The sequence below is a fragment of the Caretta caretta genome, chromosome 4 (genome assembly GCF_965140235.1).
Source record: "Caretta caretta isolate rCarCar2 chromosome 4, rCarCar1.hap1, whole genome shotgun sequence".
NCBI lineage: Eukaryota > Metazoa > Chordata > Testudines > Cheloniidae > Caretta > Caretta caretta.
The window spans coordinates 135,526,707-135,547,979 of record NC_134209.1 but is presented as its reverse complement, the minus strand read 5'-3'; the positions used below and the strand labels follow the sequence as shown (position 1 = coordinate 135,547,979).

The 21,273-nt window shown below is 38.5% G+C and overlaps 1 protein-coding gene across 4 annotated transcripts in view; it reads left to right on the top strand.

Moving 5' to 3' along the window:
- The first annotated feature begins 203 nt into the window (after nt 1-203).
- Nucleotides 204-21,273, top strand: part of NSD2 (nuclear receptor binding SET domain protein 2) — a 150,738-nt gene continuing 129,668 nt past the window's right edge. For 2 of the 4 annotated variants that reach the window (XM_048849101.2, XM_075128105.1), the window contains exons 1-2: nt 204-364; nt 19,383-20,011. In XM_048849101.2, coding sequence (XP_048705058.1) covers nt 19,412-20,011 — 600 coding nt within the window. In that variant the 5' untranslated portion in view covers nt 204-364; nt 19,383-19,411. The other 2 variants (XM_048849102.2, XM_075128104.1) reach the window with 2 other exon arrangements.

The window sequence follows — 21,273 nt, the reverse complement described above, 5'->3', positions numbered from 1 at the left end:
TCCTCCAGGCCCCCGCCGTTTGCAAGCAAGGTCCCCTTACCGCCTGTCGCGGGGACTAGCGGCTCGAGGCAGAGCCTAACCCCGCTCCCGGCCGCTGGGCTGCGTATGCGGGCGGTTCCGTGCGGGGGGATTTGAAACAGCCGCTCCAAGGGCCGCGCGGCGGCGGCATCCAATCAGCGGCGGGGATTTTTCGCGCTGGTTCTGGCCGGAGGAGGGGGCGGGGCCGCCGCGCAGGATTCCCGGAGCCGCCGCCGCTGCCGTCGTTACTGCTGCTGCGTCTTCTCGGCTGCCGCCGTTCGCGGGTATCGAGCCACCGCCTCTCTCCTCGCCCGGCTCCTGTGCGAGAGGATGCGCCAGAGCACAGGTCAGCTGGCCGAAGCCCGGCCGGTGTCCCTGGGGCGGGGGGAGGCCCCGGGCACGCTACCGCAGGCCCCGGCTGGAGGCGGGAGCGGCGGCGAGGTTGCCTTGCTTGCTCGCAGGGATGCTGTGCCCTGGCCCCGTGCGCTGCCGTGGGGAGGGAGGGGGAGCGGCTGGCAGCGGGGGTGGCCCGCGGCGCTGAGGCGAGGAGGGGGGGCCCCCAGCTTCTCCATCACCCAACGGCGTTATCCCCCCGGTCTCCCGATCCTCGGGAGAGCCCAGCTTTCTCCCGCTTAGCCGGCTCTCCCAGCCGCCTCCTGGGCTGAGGGGGAGGCTCCCCTAACCTCCCCGGTCCCCCTCGCTCAGCTCCCGCCTCCGGGTGGCTCTCGGGGCCCCCTGCAAGCAGCCCCCGGCTTCCCCCCCAGTGCCTGCCCATCCTCCCGCCGGAGGCTGCAGCGGGATTACTGGTGTTAGTTGGGCCTCTGATTCTTGGGTGTTGGAGGAGCGGAAAGGGGCAATGCCGAGGCTGGAGTCCCGGCTGTTGCTGCTTCATTCTTTTTCTAGTTACCCCCCCCCCCCCCATCTCTTCATCGCTGCTGCAGGAGGCGAGAGAAAATGTGACGGGATGGGGTAAGGCGCCTGTCGGTGTCACCTCCCTTCCCAGGGTGAAAATCAATCAGTGCAATATATATGCACGCACGCACCAATGGGAGAAAGATCTACTCGAGGCTTTAAAATACTTCGTTAAATGGTGGTGGTGGGTATAAATGTACCCCCCATTGCACTGACTGTGAGTGGAGTAATCATCTGAGGGCTGCTACTGCTGCCTTCCCTGTGGGTAGAACTAGGATTCCATGGCAGCAGGAGTGAGAGAGTAACTCTGGAAATGTATGGAGGGGGAAGCCATGTTTGATTTATTCCTCTACCAAAGACTGGTGTGATGATCCTTATACTTACCCCTGCTGCGGTTCATTCCGGACCTGTATGGGAGGCGAAGGCGATCCCTATTAGAGACGAGGAAATAAAATGTTACTGCCAAGACTTACATGCTCATTGGCTCAGTCTTTATTAAGTATAAGAGGATAGGTCTCTCGTAATTTGAATTGATACTTGTGTGTTAAAAGGGGCAGTGGAACTTGTGTTTCCAAGGCCATAGTTATAGCTCATCCGTTGTGGGTTATAGCTCTGGGAGTGGGGGAGGGAATTCACCACACTTCTTGATTTTATTTATACTTGGTTCTTTCAAAATATGTCTGCTAAAAGGAGGGACAAATACTATCAAAAGTATAGGAGCAGTAAATAGATATTGTATTAAAACAGATTTAAGGAAAAAAGGGCCATTTGCTAACAGACCAGTTAGACAAACATGAGGCAGGTATAAGGCACTGCCTGTTTCTTGAATATTTTCCTATTGCTTTGTGCATTAAAATTGGTTTAGAATTATTCTTAAATTTAAGATTGAATGCTGCCTATGCTGAGTAAACAGGGTCTCTTATGAAAGGGAGATTGAGTCTCTTCAAACCTAAGACAGCAGCCCCATAGTGTAAGTTACCTATGAAGTGTTTGTGTGGATTTTGCAAGATCAACTTGCTGGTAGTTCATGTATCAATGTTGTGCTTAGTAAAGGTCCCTTAAATGTGGGAAATACTATTAAATCTGATCAAATAAATTTGCTCTTCTTCAGTATCTAAATACTGTTGTAGTGGAATCTTTATAAACTAATTGTTGTAATTATTATTTATTGTGGTAGTGCCTTGGAAACAGAACAAATGTACCTGAATAAACTCTCCAGTACCATTTAATGAAATTATTTGACCTGTTGGATGTGCTTGGTGAATAAAACTGCTTTGGAGCAGTACTAGTCAGTGCTCAAATATGCACTAAAAACTAAAATGTGACTTATGTTGGATTTATGTGCCAGTGTAGAGCCACAAGGAGTGTTGATGAAATTTTTTAGGTCATATTAATTTATAATTAAATAGTCTTCACCTCTTGGGTAGAAATAAGTTATTTCTTGTTAAGAATATGGGAATAAACATTCACTGCCACCATTACACTCTCTTAGAAATATGCAAATATTGACAGGTTAATAAAACATAAATTTATCCAATACCTTAATTAAATGGAAATGTCAAAAAGGTAGAAGTACCATTTTATTTCTGGTAATTGGAGTGTAGGGGAAGTACTAATACTGACAGTTCATAGTAGTTTTTAGAGTTGAAATTAGTCAAATTAAAAATATAACTATATTTAAACTACTCTCAAATAACTAAGAATCCAACAGTAATGATGTTACAGAAAATGAAAAATGATAGCGTTTAATATCTTTACAATTATGTAAAGTTTCTTTGTCTTGGTATCATTTCAAATATCAGAATATTACCTTAAGAATTGTGTTAGGCCTATGAGACTCTGGCTTCTAAGACATGGAAGGTTTAATTATTTTAGGCTGGGAACTTAAAAGGGGCTATGATGTATCTTGCTTAAAAGGCTTACTGAGTTCTAAAATTATGCATTCAACAAAACAGTGCAGGCCTGAAAGAGAGAGCTGTTACTATGTCCCATTGTTTGTGGCTCATTCACTTCTCACTTTTGCTTTGAATGTATTGTGTTTCTTTCATGCCACTAGTATTAATATGTATCTAAATCTAGGCCTCAGTCCTGCAATCTGATGTATGTGGATCCTTGTGCTCAAGTAAAAATACTTTATTGGTACTCCATAGAGGCAAAAGGCTCCACCTGCCTTGGTCGGATTGCTGGAGAGTTGTGTGTGTTGCAAATATTATAGCAGCCCTGCCATCTCCAGTCATTTCTTCTTTCTGATGCTTACATAATTGCACAACAGAATTTTAAATTTAAAGTATGAATATTAAAGACTTGCAAACTTATGCAAATTGCAGGCATTTCCTCCACAGAACTCTGTAAAACATCTGACTTCTTATAGGGAAAAAACTCAAATCCCCAGAAGAGCTGAGCACTGCACTGTGGAACACTTCTTAGCTGGTGCCAATGTAAGCAATATGCATACCCTGATATTCAAGAAGTCTTTCTAATGGAATAAATTTGGTATTCAATAGAAAATTTGACTGTTGGCGTATTTGTCTAAGCTTTTGTGCCACACTCATCACTGTACTATCCTGTGCCTATTTAAATCTTTTAACTTCATTACATTTTTTGTAAGGAATAACAGGCTAAGACAAATGAGATGGCTGTGTGGCTTGGTGTATGTTCACCTGCGTAAGAGATCTGAATGTATACGTGTCTTTTACCTTTTGACCAATGAAGAGTGGACATATTTAGGCAGAATAAAGTGGATAAGCACATCTAATTTTCTAACAAACATCTTATTTTCTTGTCAGTGGAGTGGCTTTGAAGCCTGTGTGTCTTCACTGAAGAAAGCTTGACATCTCTGCTGTATAGTTGGCGAAGAGAAGGTGAAATATGGCACCCAAGGATGAATGGCCAAATGGGGAGGAGAACCAAATTAAAAAATGTACATATCTAGCAAATTGTGAATGGGTGGGTTTCATTTTATAGTTAAAGTAGAAAATGAATAGTTGGGAGGCCTTTGTGATTGACAACAGAAAGAAAACGGAAGAAAAGTGTATTGAAATGTAAGAAATGCCCCTTCAATCCATAGAGATATTGTCAACTTCAAAATCATACTTCTCTCACTTTTTTAACCTATAGTTATTACAAGTAGCACCTGAGATAAAGTATAATTATACAAAAATCAATTTTTATTTCAGATTACTTTGTTCATTTGACAAAAATTGAGAAAATAATAAAAATGGGAAAATGTGATAGTAAAAATTTTAAACTAGTTTTAACGTTTTGTTTGGCTGACTAGATTTCAAGTTGATAGTGACCCTTTTGAAATGAGCATATAGACTTTACCCTATTAACATAGGGAAACTTAACTTTTTTTTTTAAAGGGGGGCTGTAATATATATGAAATTTTAAGATATGATAGGTGGCATGCACTTGCAAACTGAATGCTGGGCTTTGTGTCATGTGTTCCTATTCTATACCCTACATTCTCAAAACAAAAAGGACAGACAGACAAAGTACTGAGGTACCCAAGAATTATGGAGTGCAGATGTCTTGCACATCTCAATACCCTGTGCCTGTTGATGATAAATGAATGCGTACAATGTGCATCAGTGTGCTCACCATCAAATATCTTACCTGATAAATGTCAATTTCAATGTTAGGCTTAAGAAATCAATGTTTCTATAGTGTATATAAAAAGCTACCTCTTACTATGAAGGGAAAAATATAATAAGAGTATCCAATAAAAGAATAAATATTTTAAATATGTTTTCTCTTTGCCATAAACCAATAACTGTTAACTGTATTGCACCAAAAGTAAGTCTTCTGTGGTTGTGTATTTTAGTGATTAAAAATAACAGAGTTGTATGGGAGTTATTTAGATAGGCCATGCTATAATGGGCCATAGCATTGAACGTAGACATTTTAAAGCATCTGCCTGAACATTTCATAGCAGTGTATTCTGTAATTACTTTGACTGGCTAAAAGGTCTGGAAAGGTAACATGTTAGCTTATACGTATTTCAAAGCTTTCTAATGTTGGGCAGAATTCCTTAGCCTTGGAGCACAGTTGACATATAAGCACTGGTGTTTGACATAATTTGAAACTAAGCAATAAACTATATAGGTGGTTAAAAGAGTGTAAAGTTACAAGGTTTCCCCAACAGGTTGTTGTCCTGTTTCTATTGTTTTTTCCCCCTACACTTCAACTAACCTTTCTTTAACTTAACATAAGGTGATGTTTGGTACTAAAAATCAATTGAACTTCCACTTCTGTAGCACAGACTGTAGCTATTTGGTGTAATTCCTCCCATGGCAAACATTGGAGGGATGGGAGGAAAGCGAAAAATTATATGCATAGGGAGATATAAAGGATCAAATAGTGATCATATTAAAGATAGAAAGCCAAAGGGCTACTTGCCCCCATAACTGATTTTTTTTTTTTAATTTTTTTTAAACTGCGTGCTCTCTCATGGTGCCTGCTTAAGAAATAGCTACTAACTGAAAAATACAGAAGTCTTTTCTTAAGTCTGACTATTTAAACTTCTTCATAAAGAACTCTTAGGTTAAAAGGACCTTACATAATGGCCTTAGAATCTATAACCTGCTTTGTGTGTCTGTAGAAGCTACCTTCAGTTTGTCTGCTGAGTGAAGTCTTTAAAGTAGCCACAAGTTCGATGCCTCTGTTATCTCAACAGAGAAACTGGCCTGCCTCTGAAACTTGCTTCAGTCTGTACCCCTTGTCAAAATTTTTTGTGGCAAGCTTATGTTAAGTGTTTACATCTCTAGTCAATAATTAAAAACATACACGACAAATTACAAACTTACACTTGAAAACAATAAACGGTGTAGTTTTATTCAACATTCGAAGTACTGAGATCAAGAGTCCATTTTTCTTTTGCAACAATTGATAATATCACAAACAGAAAAATGAGCATTATCCTTTTGTCTTCGTCCTGTCTGTGTTTTATAATGAACCAGTGTTCAAGGAATAGAAGATGAGGGCTAGGTGAGATCTTAAAAAATAATATTTAAAATCAATTTGAAATATTATGGAAAAACTGATGTGATAGAAGAATAAAGGAATTGACTCTTAATTTTAAGAATCCTGGTAAACAAACCAGTACATACACATAATCTCCTGTCATAGTGTACAGACCCTGAATGATTTACTGCCAGGTTTGTGATAAGTAGTGAACAAATGTTCTTTGAAATGTTATTCTAGTGTGTATTAGTTTGAGGAGCAAAGGTTTGAGATCATGAAACTTGCCACCTTGATGATATACTATTGAAGCACTGTCCACACTGGCATTCAGAAAAGGCTAAATCAGAGTGTTATCTCTATAGAAATGAATGCCCAGGTTATAGTCTCATAATGGAGACAAGAAGCAGCATATAAATCCTTAAGAGATCAAAGCCAGTATGGGCCTTGATGAACAGTACAGAATATAAGGTTAGAATATGGATCACTACACTGTAAGTTCAAAAGTGGTAGCACCACAAACTTTGAATCAAATACTTTAGAAAAATTACAGCTCTAATTGAAGAATTTCCTATGAGAAATATGGATTGTCAAAAGTTGTGTTTTGGTAGTTTTTATGAGTGAACGGAAAACACTTTTTTTTTTTTTTTTTCAACAGGCAAAATACTGCTGAACAAAAAACTGAGTATGATCAGTATAGTATTTGGGTTTTATAAAGGCATAATATAAAATCCCTGTGTAAGCTTCAAGATACTTCATTGTCAAAAGTTGTTAGGCATCACAGATCTTAATCTTACTGGGGTACGGTCTTGAAGAAAGTTCTGAAGAAAACGTTCTCAGTACTTGTTAATGGAAATCAATTTTACTTTCTAAATTATCCTTTTTGCTGATGATGTAACCCATACTGAAAACAGACTATCTTAATAATGTATTTACAGATTTGCCAAACATTAGGAACAAGAGAGGAACAAAGTGTAGATCCACTACTTAGTGAGGAAGGAGAGCTAATAATGGACAGCACCAAGAAGTGTGAGATGTTCAGTGCCTGTTCTGCTTCATTCTCTGCTAAAAAGGTTAATTGTGTTAACGCAAGGGGAAGGAATATACACCAGAATAGGGGAAGAAGGGGTTAAAGAATATTTTGATAAGTTAGATGTATTCAAGTCAACAGAGCCTGACAAAATTCACTCTCAGGTCCTTACAGAACTAGCTGAAACAATCTCAGAACCATTAGTAATTATCTCTGAGAACTTAGAGGACGGGAGAGGTCCCGGAGGACGGGAGAGGTCCCAGAGGACTGTAGAAGGGCAAACATAGTATCTACTATTCATTTAGGAAGTTTTGACCAGTTTACAAAACCTTGCCATATAAATACCAGAAACAAAGCAATCATTACAACAATTAGCTTTTCTTTGAAGAGACATTATAAAGGAATATAGTCAGTGCTTTCTATTTACTAGAGTATTACCATATTACAAAGTGAGCATCATTACAACACGTGTGTTGTTTCTGGTGGCTTTATTAGATAGAGTGAAATCTCTATACACACATTTAACAGACCAGGCATGTATGTAAAATGTTAATTTTTAAAAAAATAATTGGACAGATGTGCTGGGTTTTTGCAAGTGAATTACTTTGCCTGAGTATTGAATAAAAGGTAACCATGTATTTATCTGTCCTCTGCCTATTTTGCTGAGTACATAATTAGTGTGTTAACTTTTCCATTACAACTTCCTGTAGTGTGTGTGTATTTAATTTTGAACCATTCCTCTATGGTTGGGCTGTTTTATTTTCCCCGTGAGAGGCTCTCAGTAGTTGAACAACTCATAGTATCTATCTTGAAAAACAGGAACAAAGAGGACCCAGGGATTTATAGACCAGTCAGCCTAACTTGGGTTCCTGAAAACGTACTGGAAGAAATGATCAAACAATTAATTTGTAAGTACCTAGAGGATAATAGGCAGAAAAGTAATAGCCAGCATGGATTTGTCAAGAGCAAATTATGCTAAATCAACCTAATTTCCTTTAATGATAGGGTTGCAGGCCTAGTAGATGTGGGGGGTGGAGAGGGGAGAAGCAGTAGGTGGGATAGTTCATGATTTTGGTTACGCTTTTGACCCGGTCCCTTATGGCATTCTCATAAGAAAACTAGGGAAATGTGGTTTGGAGATGAAATTACTGTAAGGTGGCTGTACAACTGCTTGAAGAACCATACTCAGAATAGTTATCAATAGTTTGCTATCAACTGGAGGCCATATCTAGTGGGATCCTGCAGGGGTCTGTCTTGTCTGGTACAACTGTATTTAGTATTTTCATTAATGACTTGCAATATGGAATGAAGAGTCTGCTTATAAAATTATGGATGACTCCAAGCTGGGAGGGGTTGCTTGCACTTTGCACTTGCACATTCAAAATAACCTTGATAAATTGAAGAATTGATCTGAAATCAACAAGATGAAATTCAGTAAAGAAAAGTGCAAAGTACTACACTCGAGAAGAAAAAAGATCAAATGCACAACTACAAAATGGGGAATATCTGGCTCGGCAGCAGTACTGCAGAAAAGGATGTGGGGATTATGTGAATCACATTGAACATGAGCTAACAATGTGATGCAGTTGTGAAAAAAGGTACTGTCATTTTGGGGTGACAGGCATGTCATATGTAAGACATGGAAGGTAACTGTTCTGCTCTTCTTGGCACTGGTGAGCTCTCAGCTGGAGTTCTGTCCCATTCTGGACACCACACTTGAAGAAAGATATTGGGTATTACAAAGAAGATGATCAGTTGTTCTCTGTGTCCATTTGAATGTAGGACACAAGAAGTTATTGGCTTAATCTGCAGCAAAGGAGACTTAGGCTAGATATTAGGAAATCTTTCTAACTATAAGGGTAGTTAAGTAGTGGAACAGGTTACCCAGGTAGGTGGTGGAATCTTCACCAATGGAGGTTTTTAAGAACAGATTGAACAAACACCTGTCAGGGTGGTCTCAGTGTACTTGGTCTTGGACTATTAGATATCACTTTTCTTATTGGTTAGTAATGAGAGGTAAGTATGTTTGTGAATTTGAGGTACTTGTGTAAAAACCTACTCTGTTCATGTTGACAAGTATTAGAGAGCCCCAGTCAACAGCCTGATGGAAGTTAAGCAATAGTAAAAGAACAAGGGGGATAATCAATTAAATTATTAGAGCAGATTTAAAATTTATAAAAGGAAATGCATATACAATGTGTATTTGCCATTGGAAATCCCTGGTACAGGATGTTACTGATGAAAAACGCTTAGATTCCAAGAACTAAGCAAATAGAAATGTCATCAGCAGTTGCATAACAAGACATGTATTAAGAGAAGGAGCTGCACCAATAGGATAACTCAGGGGTCCCCAGCGCGGTGCCCATGGGTGCCATGGTGCCTGCCAGGGCATTTTTGTGCACCCGCAGGACACCATGCCACTGAGAAGCGTTGCTGTTTCTTGGTGGCATTTAGGCGGCAGCGCTTCTTGCCACTGCTTCTTCTCGGTGGCGGCATTTCAGCGGCGGGGTGTCAGGCGCCTGCTGCAGTCTTCTGTTGTTGAAATGTTGGAGACCACTGGGATGACTAATTTGAGATTAAATTTGTCTGTCATCCAAGGACCGGTAGAGGTTTAGCAATATGGCAGACACAATACTTGGAGCCCTTGTGAGAGAGTCACCTCATTGAATTCACTAGCGATCTCTAGACAACTGGAGGAGCGTCATTAGTGGGCTATATTATCCAACCCTCCTTTGCTAGAGGAAGGGCCGCTGTCATGTGGTGCTATTGTGGATGCCCAGAAAATAAGGGAAGCTTCAAGTACAGTCTTGAAAAATGTAGCAGATATAGTTATTTTGGGAGATTATGGTGGGGAGAGAGAGAGGAGACTTCATAGTGTTTATCAGGTGCTGTACCCTAATAAGAAATCCAGTGTAGTTGCTCCCATGTAGCTTTGGGTGGCCAGGAATTAGGGGGGGAAATGGCATGCTGGTGTTGCCACCAGAATGCGATGCTTGGATCCTGCAGGAGATGCCCACATCTTCAGTGTATGCCTTGTTTGGTATGAGTGTGTGGTCAATTTGAAGTTCCTTTGTTGGGCTGGAAAAGAGCAGTTCTCCTCACTCTCTTCTTGCTGTGTGGGTGTGATTGGGAGTTTCAGCTGTTTCACTATTGGTATTTAGAGTGGAGATGGGGCTCCTCTTTCCTTCCATTGTTTTATGGTCCGCTCCCTGGATTGTGCTGGTACCACTGTTGCTGTCCAGAGTCTTTCCTTTCTCTACAATATGGAGAATCTGATCAGTTTCAGTCAAGCTTCCTGTTGTTTTGAGCAGCAGGAGTGAAACTTAGAAGACTTTCTTAAGCAAAGTGAGAGAGAACTCTTCTTCCTTGTGATTTTGCAGAGATTATATTTAATCTTTCCTATCACACACTCTTCCAGTTCCACCCCCAGCAGTGGTTCTTTTGTTGCAATTGGTCAGGAAAACTTTGGGCAAAGTGACATTGATCAGATTTGTGTAATTATCTTTGCTGCACCAGAAAAGCAGTGTTAGTACTTGCAGAAGAACCCCCGCTTGCCATCAGTGCTTATTGATTCTGGGACTTAGTGTGGTCCCTCCTGTCAGTATAAGGAAATTAAGTTTCCAGTTTCTCCTTGCTTTTCATTGTGGGAATAGGTCTTGAGTCTCCTGAGTTAGGAGGAAATCTGAGCACTCTTTCCCCTTCTCTCTCAGGAAGTATCTTCTTCTTTTTATAGCTTCCTTACTTAAGCATAGCTGTTGTTAGGTTACTGAGACATGTAGCCTAACAGGCCACAGCTGTCAGCTCCTTCTCTCCAAGCTAGGCAGCTCTGGCAGTCACTTAAAAGGCTGTTTTTCTCTTGTCACATAGAGAAGGGTTTCAGCCCCTTTTTTGTTCAGGCAGGGATAAGCCGCATGTAAACCTTATTTCTCTTAAATGAAAATATACTTTCATATTAGGGTTTGAAACTCTGCTCCTTCTTTAAAAACAAAAAATTGGGGCCAGAACTGTATTGCTAGAACTACTTTCAATATTGCTTAGTACATCTTAGCACTTTTGATGAATATACTGTACTGTATATGTGCATATATTGGCCATTCAAACGTTCTTTTAAAAAAGGACTAAAAGATTTAATCTTTCTATGTAAATGCAACTTATAAAGAGAGTTTGGTAAACTTCAGTGTCTTATGCCTTCATAAGATTCAATTATCCCAGTTTTTATTAGGTTTTTTAATATAACCGGACATTGCATCTCAAATACATTAGTGTTGTATGGTTCTGGTTAAGGATGAACTTTAAAATTCTTGCATTTAGGTGCCTATAACTTTCTTAGAACTTAACCCTTTGGACTAAAGTTTCCCATGTTTGTTTTCAGACAAATGGCACATTTCTTTTTTTGGTAAAATTTGTTTTGACTGTCTTATTTATCAGTGTGTGTCATGCTCTTTAACTTTTTAATGCATTGATTTGCATTTAGATAACTCAGATTATATTTAAAACATCAGTCTTGCATATGTTTAGTATTCAATGGGTCAAATGCTTTTGTTGTGACAGGATAAATTTGGGTTAGAAAGAAATTGGCCAGTCTGGTGGGTTAGGTTTTTTTTTTTTTTTTTTTTGGTGTGTGTGCAAAATAATTTCTATTGAAGTTAGCAGTAATTTTGCCTTCCTAACAATTGGGGAACGAGACCCTATGTTAAAAATGTCCTGAGCTGCACACTAGTGCTGTACTGCAAGAAACATGGAAGTCTAAATGTTTCTTTGGCATCATGATTTTATATAGAAGAGAATCTGAACGAACACGTGTCCAGGATATTCAAATTTAGTATTTAGAAGAAAGTCTTATCCCATCCCTAATCCTTTTATTTCTACATAAATCATGTATGGATTCATTTAATTCTGATCTGAGAACAAGCACAAATTTTGGATGATTTCAAGATGGACGAAAGAGGAAGAGAGAGAAATTTCTTAGGATTACAAAACTAGCTTCATCTTATGTTTTCCCTCTCAAAAGACTTCCTACAGAAAATCTGCCATCTGTTGGCTTTTTTCAACTTCAATTCAAAGCCTGATTTGTAGATGATAAAGGTGGTGTTTGTGGATAAATGTTTTTAAAAGTTTATACACACTGATATATTAGAGGGCAGACAATTTTTGTGCTGTTCATCTTAGAAGTTTACCTGAAGCTTTTGAGGAAGTTCAAGTAAAGTTTTCTTTTGATAACTTTCTTCCATTTCCTTGATTTGGCAGAAAAACAATCCCACTTGGCTAGCTCATAATTTCAGTGACACAGAAAAAGCATCTCTGAGATTGCTGCCAAGGTGGTAGAAAGAAATAATAAATAATACCATATAAATGCTCTTAACAATCTGGACAGTAAAACACAGGAATGTGTTTTTGACATGCAGAATAACCACATTTGGCACCTGACTTGCTGTCATATAATAGATGCTCAGCTAGTTAATAAAACTATTAAAATATACACAAAATAACTTACTCCATGTATGCAGAAACATTCCATTAATTATAAACGGTATATACAAAGCCCTTGCAAGAACATGCATTTGTCCCATTAAAATATCCAGAGACCTGTTTCTCTGTCTAAATCCCACTTAAAACAAACAAAAAAAAAAAAAAAAATCTCACTTCATTCAAAGAAAATGGTGTGTTCAGATACCAAAAATGGGTTCCTGTGAAAATAAGTATCCATTGTTTTCATACAGCAAACTACTAGGCCCCGGACTTTCCTGTCTTTCCTCCTTGCTGATGTGCTTGATGGGTCATTGGTCAGTATCATATTAAGGCATTAACTTGAGCTTATTAGCTATTATTGACTTTTGTTTCAACCTCTCCAGTCTTCCTTTTCTACCCTATGCAGAGCACTCCAAGTTAGAGGTTGGGCTTGTAGCTGTGCTTGTACAACATGGTTTTCCAACAGGAGCAGAGTGATGGTAACCCTAATCACTGTATCGTATTATATTCCTTTAACATTGCTCAATCGGGTAACTCTTTCTGACCATCTCATTTCATTTAATATTGTTACACTCTCATTCATAACTTCTAAGATCACAGCATTCCTGATGTATCTGCTACTGTTGACCCTCTCCTGTCCCTCCTTTTCTTCTTCCTCCAAAATGGATTCTGTGGTCACCTCCCTCAAGTCTTCTCAATTAATTGTTCTTCTCTCCATTATGCACATTGTTCCACTTAACTCCATCCCTGGCTAACACCTTAGATCTTGCTTCCTTGCTTCATCTATTCCTTAGCTGCTGAAAACCTCTGAATGGAAACTGGACACAAGACAGATGATTATATAGTGAATAAAGGCTTTTTCTTTAATTTTCTTCCATTTTTCTAACGAGTCTTTTTCCCCCCTCTCCTTTGAGTTCAGGGTTCACACACTTTGCCTCCTGTATGCTACCTTTTGACGTCCTCCTTCTCACCTTTTATCCCTATGTGCTGACTTTCTCAAGGCTTGTCTGCTTGGTGCTATAATGCACACTGCAAAAAAGGGAGGGAAGATTTCTAAAATGCACCCTGAGCTCCCCTCTCCAGAAACCCCCAACAACCTGCAGGGTGGATTGGATTTAAATCACTAGTCCGGAAGACTCAATTTAATCATGGTTTTCCACATAAAAGTGCGTTCTTGTTGGTTGTTATAACCTTAATACATATTCTTCACAACTCAGAGATAGATGTAGGTTTCATTTTTAGAAGGTACTCACTATACATTTTTAAAGTGATTTATTTTGAAAACTTTCAAATTAGTTTTACAGCCATAACAGAAAATGAATGATTTTTTGGTTATTTCATTTACCAACGGTAATTGAAGCAGATATTTATGAAGTCATTGGGAGGTGAACTATCTCCAATTCAACAGGTTAATCATTAATATTTGGAGGATTTTCTTGCCATGCTCTATTCGGAGGAGAACATCACCAAACAGACATTTAAATTGTTTTATTTAACTAAAACAAGAACGTTAAGTATTGTGGATTTTTTTCTTTCAACAACAAACATATAATATTTTAACAAAACAAGCATATGTCCCTTGCGTCTCACATTTATCTCCAGACTTATTCTCCTTGTCCAGATCTATTCCACCCCCACTAATCTGTTCATTGAACTTTTTGAAACTTTGCACTTTTAGAGAGAGGTAAGGGATTGACTCTGTGTACACAGATTTGCCGAGTTGACAATAGAGTTGAGGTCTGTTATTTCTCACCTCTCTCTCTATTTATTTATTTATTTATTTTATTTGAAACATTTTTGCTGTTAACAAGCATGTTACCTCTGGAAACACAAATCCACAGTTTGAGAACTGCAAAACTAAGCCTCTCTGATGGTATCTTCTAGACTGAGCACTGAGTCCCATTGGGTTGATAGAAAGATTAACCTAAATAAGCTATACAGAAGCCTGTGGAACCCCGTAAGATTGGAGCCCTAATCCATGAACTATTGGAACTCTTTTTTAAAAAACTTTTCTTAAACATTACATGAATATATTGTCTCATACTATAGAATTAGAATTTATAATCCCTATTCCATGATATATCTTTGAGCTATAATGTATCTGAATTAAAACTACCTTTAGATAGGTTTTTTCCTCAAAAAGCATTTTATAAAAAAAAATCCAATTTAAATTTTTAAAAATCTGATTTTTTTTTAAATCATTGATTTTTATCCACCCTGACAACCTGTCCTTGAACCTGTGTCTCTCTCAAACTACTCTACTGTCTGTGCTGTCTCCTTTCCATTTGCCTCTAAACTGGTTACAGTGACTTCCTTTTGTCTAATTCACTCCTTGATCCAATATACACTTTTTGTATAAATTAAATATTGAGAGAGACTGACTCTGTATTACACTGGTTAGGACACTCATGAGATGTGGTGGGCTCAGATTCAAGTCTTTGTATTGTGTCTCCTGTGTCCCATGTGGAGCAGTAATCACTAGGATGGGTGCATGCTGTCTAGGTTTTGAGCAGAAATTCCGTTGTGAACCTAAAATGCTGTCCTGATGAAAGTTTGGTTGAAACTACTAAAAGCTTTGGTTTCAGAGAATTGGGATTTTCTGATGAAAAATTGTTTCATCGAAAATTCCCAAATTGCTGTACTTTTCAACCCTTTCTTCCAGTTCTTGCAATATTTATATTTAAGTGGTATGATGTTCAGAGATCTATAGTTTTTCCCTCTGCTGATGTGCATAGGCTTACTAGAAAGACAGCATAGTTTAATTTGATTATTGAAATAATTTCGAGCTGTCTGGTTTTGTAGGTTAAATTTCTTTTGTCAGATGACTTTCTAGTTTAGAAAAATAAGCGAGAATGAGAATCCATATGTTGTTAAAAGAAAAATGTTAATGAATTAGTAGTGAGAACAAAGACAACGGGGTTGTAAAATACAAACCTCTTAATCCAATAGGCTACGCTACATAGTTGTTGATCAGATCTTTGATTAGTCACCAGAGGGAGCTCTTAGCTTCATGAAGGTCTCTGTATATGGCAGGTTTTCAGAGACCTTTTTATTATGCTAAGGCAATTTAGATGTTTCAAATAAACTACTGGCTTTTTGTGCTATAAAATTAGACTAAGAATTTGGGTGGGAAGTACAAGGTTAGTCATTTATAGTAAAAATAAGTGCTCAAAAAGGAAACGTGCTCATTGCAATAACTTTAAATTTCATAGTTTATTCTGTGATTGTTGTCTCTTTACAGTGAGACTAAAAATCTGGCTAAATTTACTATTTGGCTAAAATCATTATTTTTTGTAGGAACAATTCATGCTAAAAATTCCATTGAATCTGAGTATGACAGACTGGAATTTACTAACGTGAATTAGGTTTTCAGTTTCATTTTTCTGTCAAAAATTGAATCACTGTTTTTAGAGGAGAGTTTCTGACATGGTTTGGTTTTGTGTGTTTTCACAAATTTCCTGTACGGTTACCAACTCTTTAAATTTGCCTTACAAATACTGCTTGCAGCAGCACTAATCATTCTAATAATTTATCAGGTACTATACTTAATTTGTTTGTTCACAGTAGTGCTTTCCAAATTGTCAGTTTCAAATTATAGCATTGGGAGAGTGCTTCTGTAGAGGAGCACTCTAGGGCTAGGAATTGATGTGTAGCTTTAGGGTTTACCTACACGCATAGCAGTACAGTTGCAACGCGTCTGGTGAAGACGCTCTCTGCCAATGGGAGAGAAGCTCTCCTGCCGACATACGGCTGTCCCCGCAACATAAATTATGCCAACATAAGCTGTAGTGTAGATATACTCTTCAGACTCTGTCACTTGGAGTCGTACAGTGAGAGAGGTTATGGAGTATGAAATGGGGTGAAAACACAGCATTTCCCCTGACCTTAGGTGAATTTAACTTCCTGATTAATATAATTATTTTTAAATCTTTACACATGGAGTTTGCTTTTTTTAACCTTAAAAATTCTGTTGCCGTCCAAATCTACTAATTCTCACATCTCTCCTTCATCTTACTCCTGACACTTCTTTCTGGGTGTCCCACTACCATCTTATTTACAATGAGAATTTATCTTTTTGGATCATGTAGTCCAGCTAGTTCTTTGACTATAGTAGTAGAATGATGACTGTTCAGGTAGGCATAATTACAGTAGATTATCTGTACATTGGATTTATTCAAGAATGCTATAGCTTTTTAAAAAAGTTGTTTAGACACAAGAGATGGCATTCCTTTGTGTAGCCTAAATCAGGGGTTCTCTCAGCAGATTTTTTGGTGGCCTCAGAGTGCGGCCACCAACACTTGCTGGTGGCCGCTCTGAAAATTTTTCCTAAAATAATTAATTAATTTAGGAAAAACAAATAAATATGTACATACACATGTCCAAATCATATTAACTTACTTATGTAGGGTTTTTTTTCCAGACTCAATAATAAAGTACAGTGGTCTCTATTCTTTACTGGACCTAAATGGAATAAAAACACACATAAGGTGCTTTGCACATTTTTGTTTTTTTTGTTGTTTCTTTCGCTTCTTTGGTTGCTTACTAGCTGGTAAGTCTGCTGGTATGAAACCTGATACTTGTATGTTAATATCACTTTGCACAGCCTCCAAGCTAGCTACTAAATCTGCTGTGAAAAGTGATATTAACAAACATACAAATATCACTTTTCACAACAGATTTACTCAACCCCAGCAAGCCCAGGGACAAATTAAGCCCTGGATGGGGAGGTGCTCCTCCAGCATTTGTGTCTCCAGAGGGGGGCCTTGTGGGAGGGGCCACTGCTTTGTCCACCCCCCCCAATCACCACCCAAGAGGCTGTGGCCACAAGAAAAGCCTCTGGTGGCCACATGCGGCCATTGTGGCTGCATTTGAGAAACACTGGCCTAAATTATCTGCAAAAGGCCTCCAGTCCACACTGTCTTTATTTTTGCTAACTGTGGTATAACACTGACGGAATCAGAGACATCTACAACAAACAAAACAGTAAAAATGTGACTCAGTTCCACATGTAAACTGGCGAAACATCCCATAAAGACGAGATTTAGAGAAACAGTTTCTTGATACCTTAAACTATTGTTTCAGGGAACAGCTAGCTCTGCAGCACACAAGAGGAAAGGCTGTTCTCAGTGTAATCATAAGTGACATAAGTAATAGTGACCTCAGTATAACTCAGCTCAACATCTTTGAGGAAAAAATCCCACTGAAAACTAGCACTATGGGACAGAATGTCACAAAGGAGGTATCTGCTGTCATGCATAAGTCCATCATTAATTGATCAGGGTTTAGACAAAAGTACTCTACGGTAGACCGCTATCCAGTGGTTGCCTATTATGGGTTTTCTTGCACCTTCTTTGAAGGTATCTGATACTGGGCTAGATGGATATGATGTGAATCTGATCTGTTATAGCAGTACCTATTTGATTTATGTCAAAGCAGAACTTGGTTACCTTGTGAACAGATGTTCTAATTCCATTCTTCATGAATTCATAGCTGTGTTGTGCTTTGCCTGTATTAATTATATATGAATCTATAATTAGAATTCTGATCTGGGTTCTGCTAATGTTAAACTATGGTGTATGCATATAGAATAGCGGTCCCAAAACTGTAGGGTGGCCCAGGCCAACCCCCGGGGAGGTAGGGAGGGAGTGCCATCCAGCCCTTCTCCACTCCCAGCTCTGCTACGACCCTGCCCCCAGTCTCAGGCCCCAGCTCTGCACCCGGTCCCAGCCTTGGCCCCTGGATGTGGCTCCGTTCGCAGCCCCACTCCCAGCCCTGACGCCAACTGCAGCCCCAGCTTCGGTTCTCTTACCCCTGTCCGTGTCCACCCCCTCCTACCCCTTCCTCCTCGGGGGCTGTGGCCTGGCTCTGGCGAGGGAGAAGGGGTGAGATGCTGAAAAGTTTGGAGACCACAGATATAGAGGTTTATGCTACAATAAAAGTATCTATTTCCCACTGTTCTCTAGAAAGAGAGAGAGAGAAAAGTAAAGCCGGTGCAGATGGTTTGCCTGATGCTTTCTGTTTGAAAATGTAGGGGTTTTAACACTAAAGTATGCTGAGTTTTCCTTTTTAAATTAATTTTAAAAACATGTCAAAATCAGATTGTGAAACTGCATTTGTGTATAAAATTCTTCAAATCTCCTTTGTTTTGGGGAATGGATGTAAAATCATCATTAAAAGCCTCATTTTAGCTATAGGTTGCTGGTTTAAATTTTGCAGTTTGGTCATTGGCCTGAGGGAAGTGATCTTACTGGCATCCATCCAGTTCCTAGTGGACAAATATCCACATCATAAAACCACCACCGTAAGTGGAATTAATTACTGGCAGTCTTAGCAGAGAAACCAAGGGTAAAGCATGAGGAATGAGCTACACTTTTTCCCAAGAGGGTGGTGCTTTGATGGCAGTGTTGGCCACCATTTGCAGTGGCCACTAGTTTGTCCTTCCACTTCCCATGGTGTATCTGTTATGTGAATACACAGGCAAGTTGAGTCTATGGAACTTTTTAATCTGGCACACTTTACTAGAATTAAACAAATTTTTTTACATGGTTTTGTTACTAATACCATGTTATGTCTAAACTTTTTATCTTTACACACTTTATAATGTTTTTGAAATAAATGGAACTGCTTGTGTAAAATATATGAGAAGGATTTGGGCTGTAGATGTTTAAAATTAATACTCTAAAATCACTTTGTTTTCCTATTTGGACTTTGTTAGAGAATGTTCAGTGAAATTAGAATGATTTATCGTCAATTACAACTTGTTAGAATTTTTGGTACTTAAGTACTGGCAATAAGTAATACATATTACAATGCTTAGGTTGCATATTCTGTAGAAACAAATCTACATTTTAAAAAAAGAATTATCTAAAAATATTTTGTAGGTTAAAACCTTACAGAAGCAGCTTTAACCAGACACTAAAAATGACAATTCTTTTAGCATATTCTTCTATATTTCTGTATTAAAAAAATCTTTTTTGTTTTTGTTTTGTTACAGCAGTGTAAGACTCGAAAGATCTGGGCTGAATGGACTTTAGCATCAAAAGAAGTTCTCCTCTGTTAACTCGAAAAATTGTTAACCACATAAAAATGAAGCAGGTACCAGAGATCCTTGGAAATGCCAATGGGAAAACGCAGAATTGTGAAGTGAATCGTGAGTGTTCTGTCTACTTAGGCAAAGCACAACTTTCTGCCACTCTGCAAGAGGGTGTCATGCAAAAATATAATGGCCATGATGCTCTTCCATTTATTCCAGCCGATAAATTGAAAGATCTAACTTCTCGTGTGTTTAATGGCGAGTCCGGGGCACAAGATGCCAAGCTGCACTTTGATCCCCAGGAAATAAAAGGAGTTGGAACACCACCCAACACTACTCCTATCAAGAATGGCTCTCCAGAGATTAAGCTGAAAATCACTAAAACCTACATGAATGGAAAGCCTCTTTTTGAATCTTCCATTTGTGGAGACAGTGGAGCAGCTGTGTCCCAGTCAGAGGAAAATGAACAAAAACCAGCAAACAAGGAGAGGAGAAATAGAAAAAGAAGCATAAAATATGACTCCTTACTTGAGCAGGGTCTTGTTGAAGCAGCGTTAGTATCAAAGACTTCAGGCCCCTCTGAAAAAAAGGTAGTAAGTGTTGTTTTTAAAAAAAAAAAAAAAAATCTTTTTGCCACTAGCCTTGTTTGTTAATCAGATTATTGCCGCTTGACCAATGAACGTACCAGGTATTTTTATTTCAAGTATTTTGAGTATGCACCTTCCCTTAAACAAGTGAGTCTTGTCGATGTTCTTAAACCCAGAGCCATTTAGATCTTTGGACCTTCACACTGTGCAAAGTTCCTAATACTCTGAATGTTTTCAGGCTATTACTCTTCTATTTTCCCTGGCTTCAAATGAAGTTGAATTACTTAAAAAGACAAATTTACTTGAAAAGACAAACTTAATGACAAAAGCTTTCAATGGCTAATATAGAATAGTTTGTATAGAGAAATCAAGACTAACATTTATTAGCAGTATGGCCAAAAGAAAGATGTTACTCTTTTTTTAAAAAATTCTTTTCAATTAAAGGTATAAAACTAAATGATAGCTTTATTTTCTATCAAAGCCATGTTTGGGTCCTCTTTGCTGTCATCCTGGGCTTAAATCTGACTTTACAAGAACTTTTATATTTTGTTTCCTAAAAATTATTAAATTAACAGCATGAAAAGATTTACAAGTAATTTTTTTTTAAATTAGTATCAATTGGACTATTTTCATAAGTATCAGGAATGTTACTCATGTTCATCTAAGAAATTTTAGATCTAATATACAGGATGAATAATAAACATTAGCACTAAAACATTTCTAAGAATTTTTGCTGACCAAAAAGCATAAAATAGCTTATTGTGTTATACAAGGAAGTACATAAATGTAGCTAAATCTACCAAATTAAGACTTGTAAATTCAGAGACTTAAAACTTTAAATTAAAATGTTACATTTCTCCAAAATACTATGTTAAAATGATCTCATTAGAAAGTTATTTCCAGCTACAGAAAATGCATAAAATGGTAAAATAAGACTGTAACTGGTATCTAACAATTAAGCACAAAGTGAGCACTGAATGCAATCTATCTTCTTGGCACAGTGATCGCTGTAGTTGTTTGGGACAGTGGGTCATGAGCCACTGATGGCTTTGAGTTTCTAGAAGTAGATTTGTGGACTACTTGAACGTATTCAGCAAGCATCTCGGTCTGAGAGAACCAAAAAATCTGACATTTCTTTCTAGTTGTAGCAGACCAACTGATGGCTTTTCTATAAACCATCTATACACAACACTTTGTGTCTATCAGCTGTAAATTTGGCCATTGGATCATGTCCCCTGCAAATTTGATTCTGAAGTGATCCATTG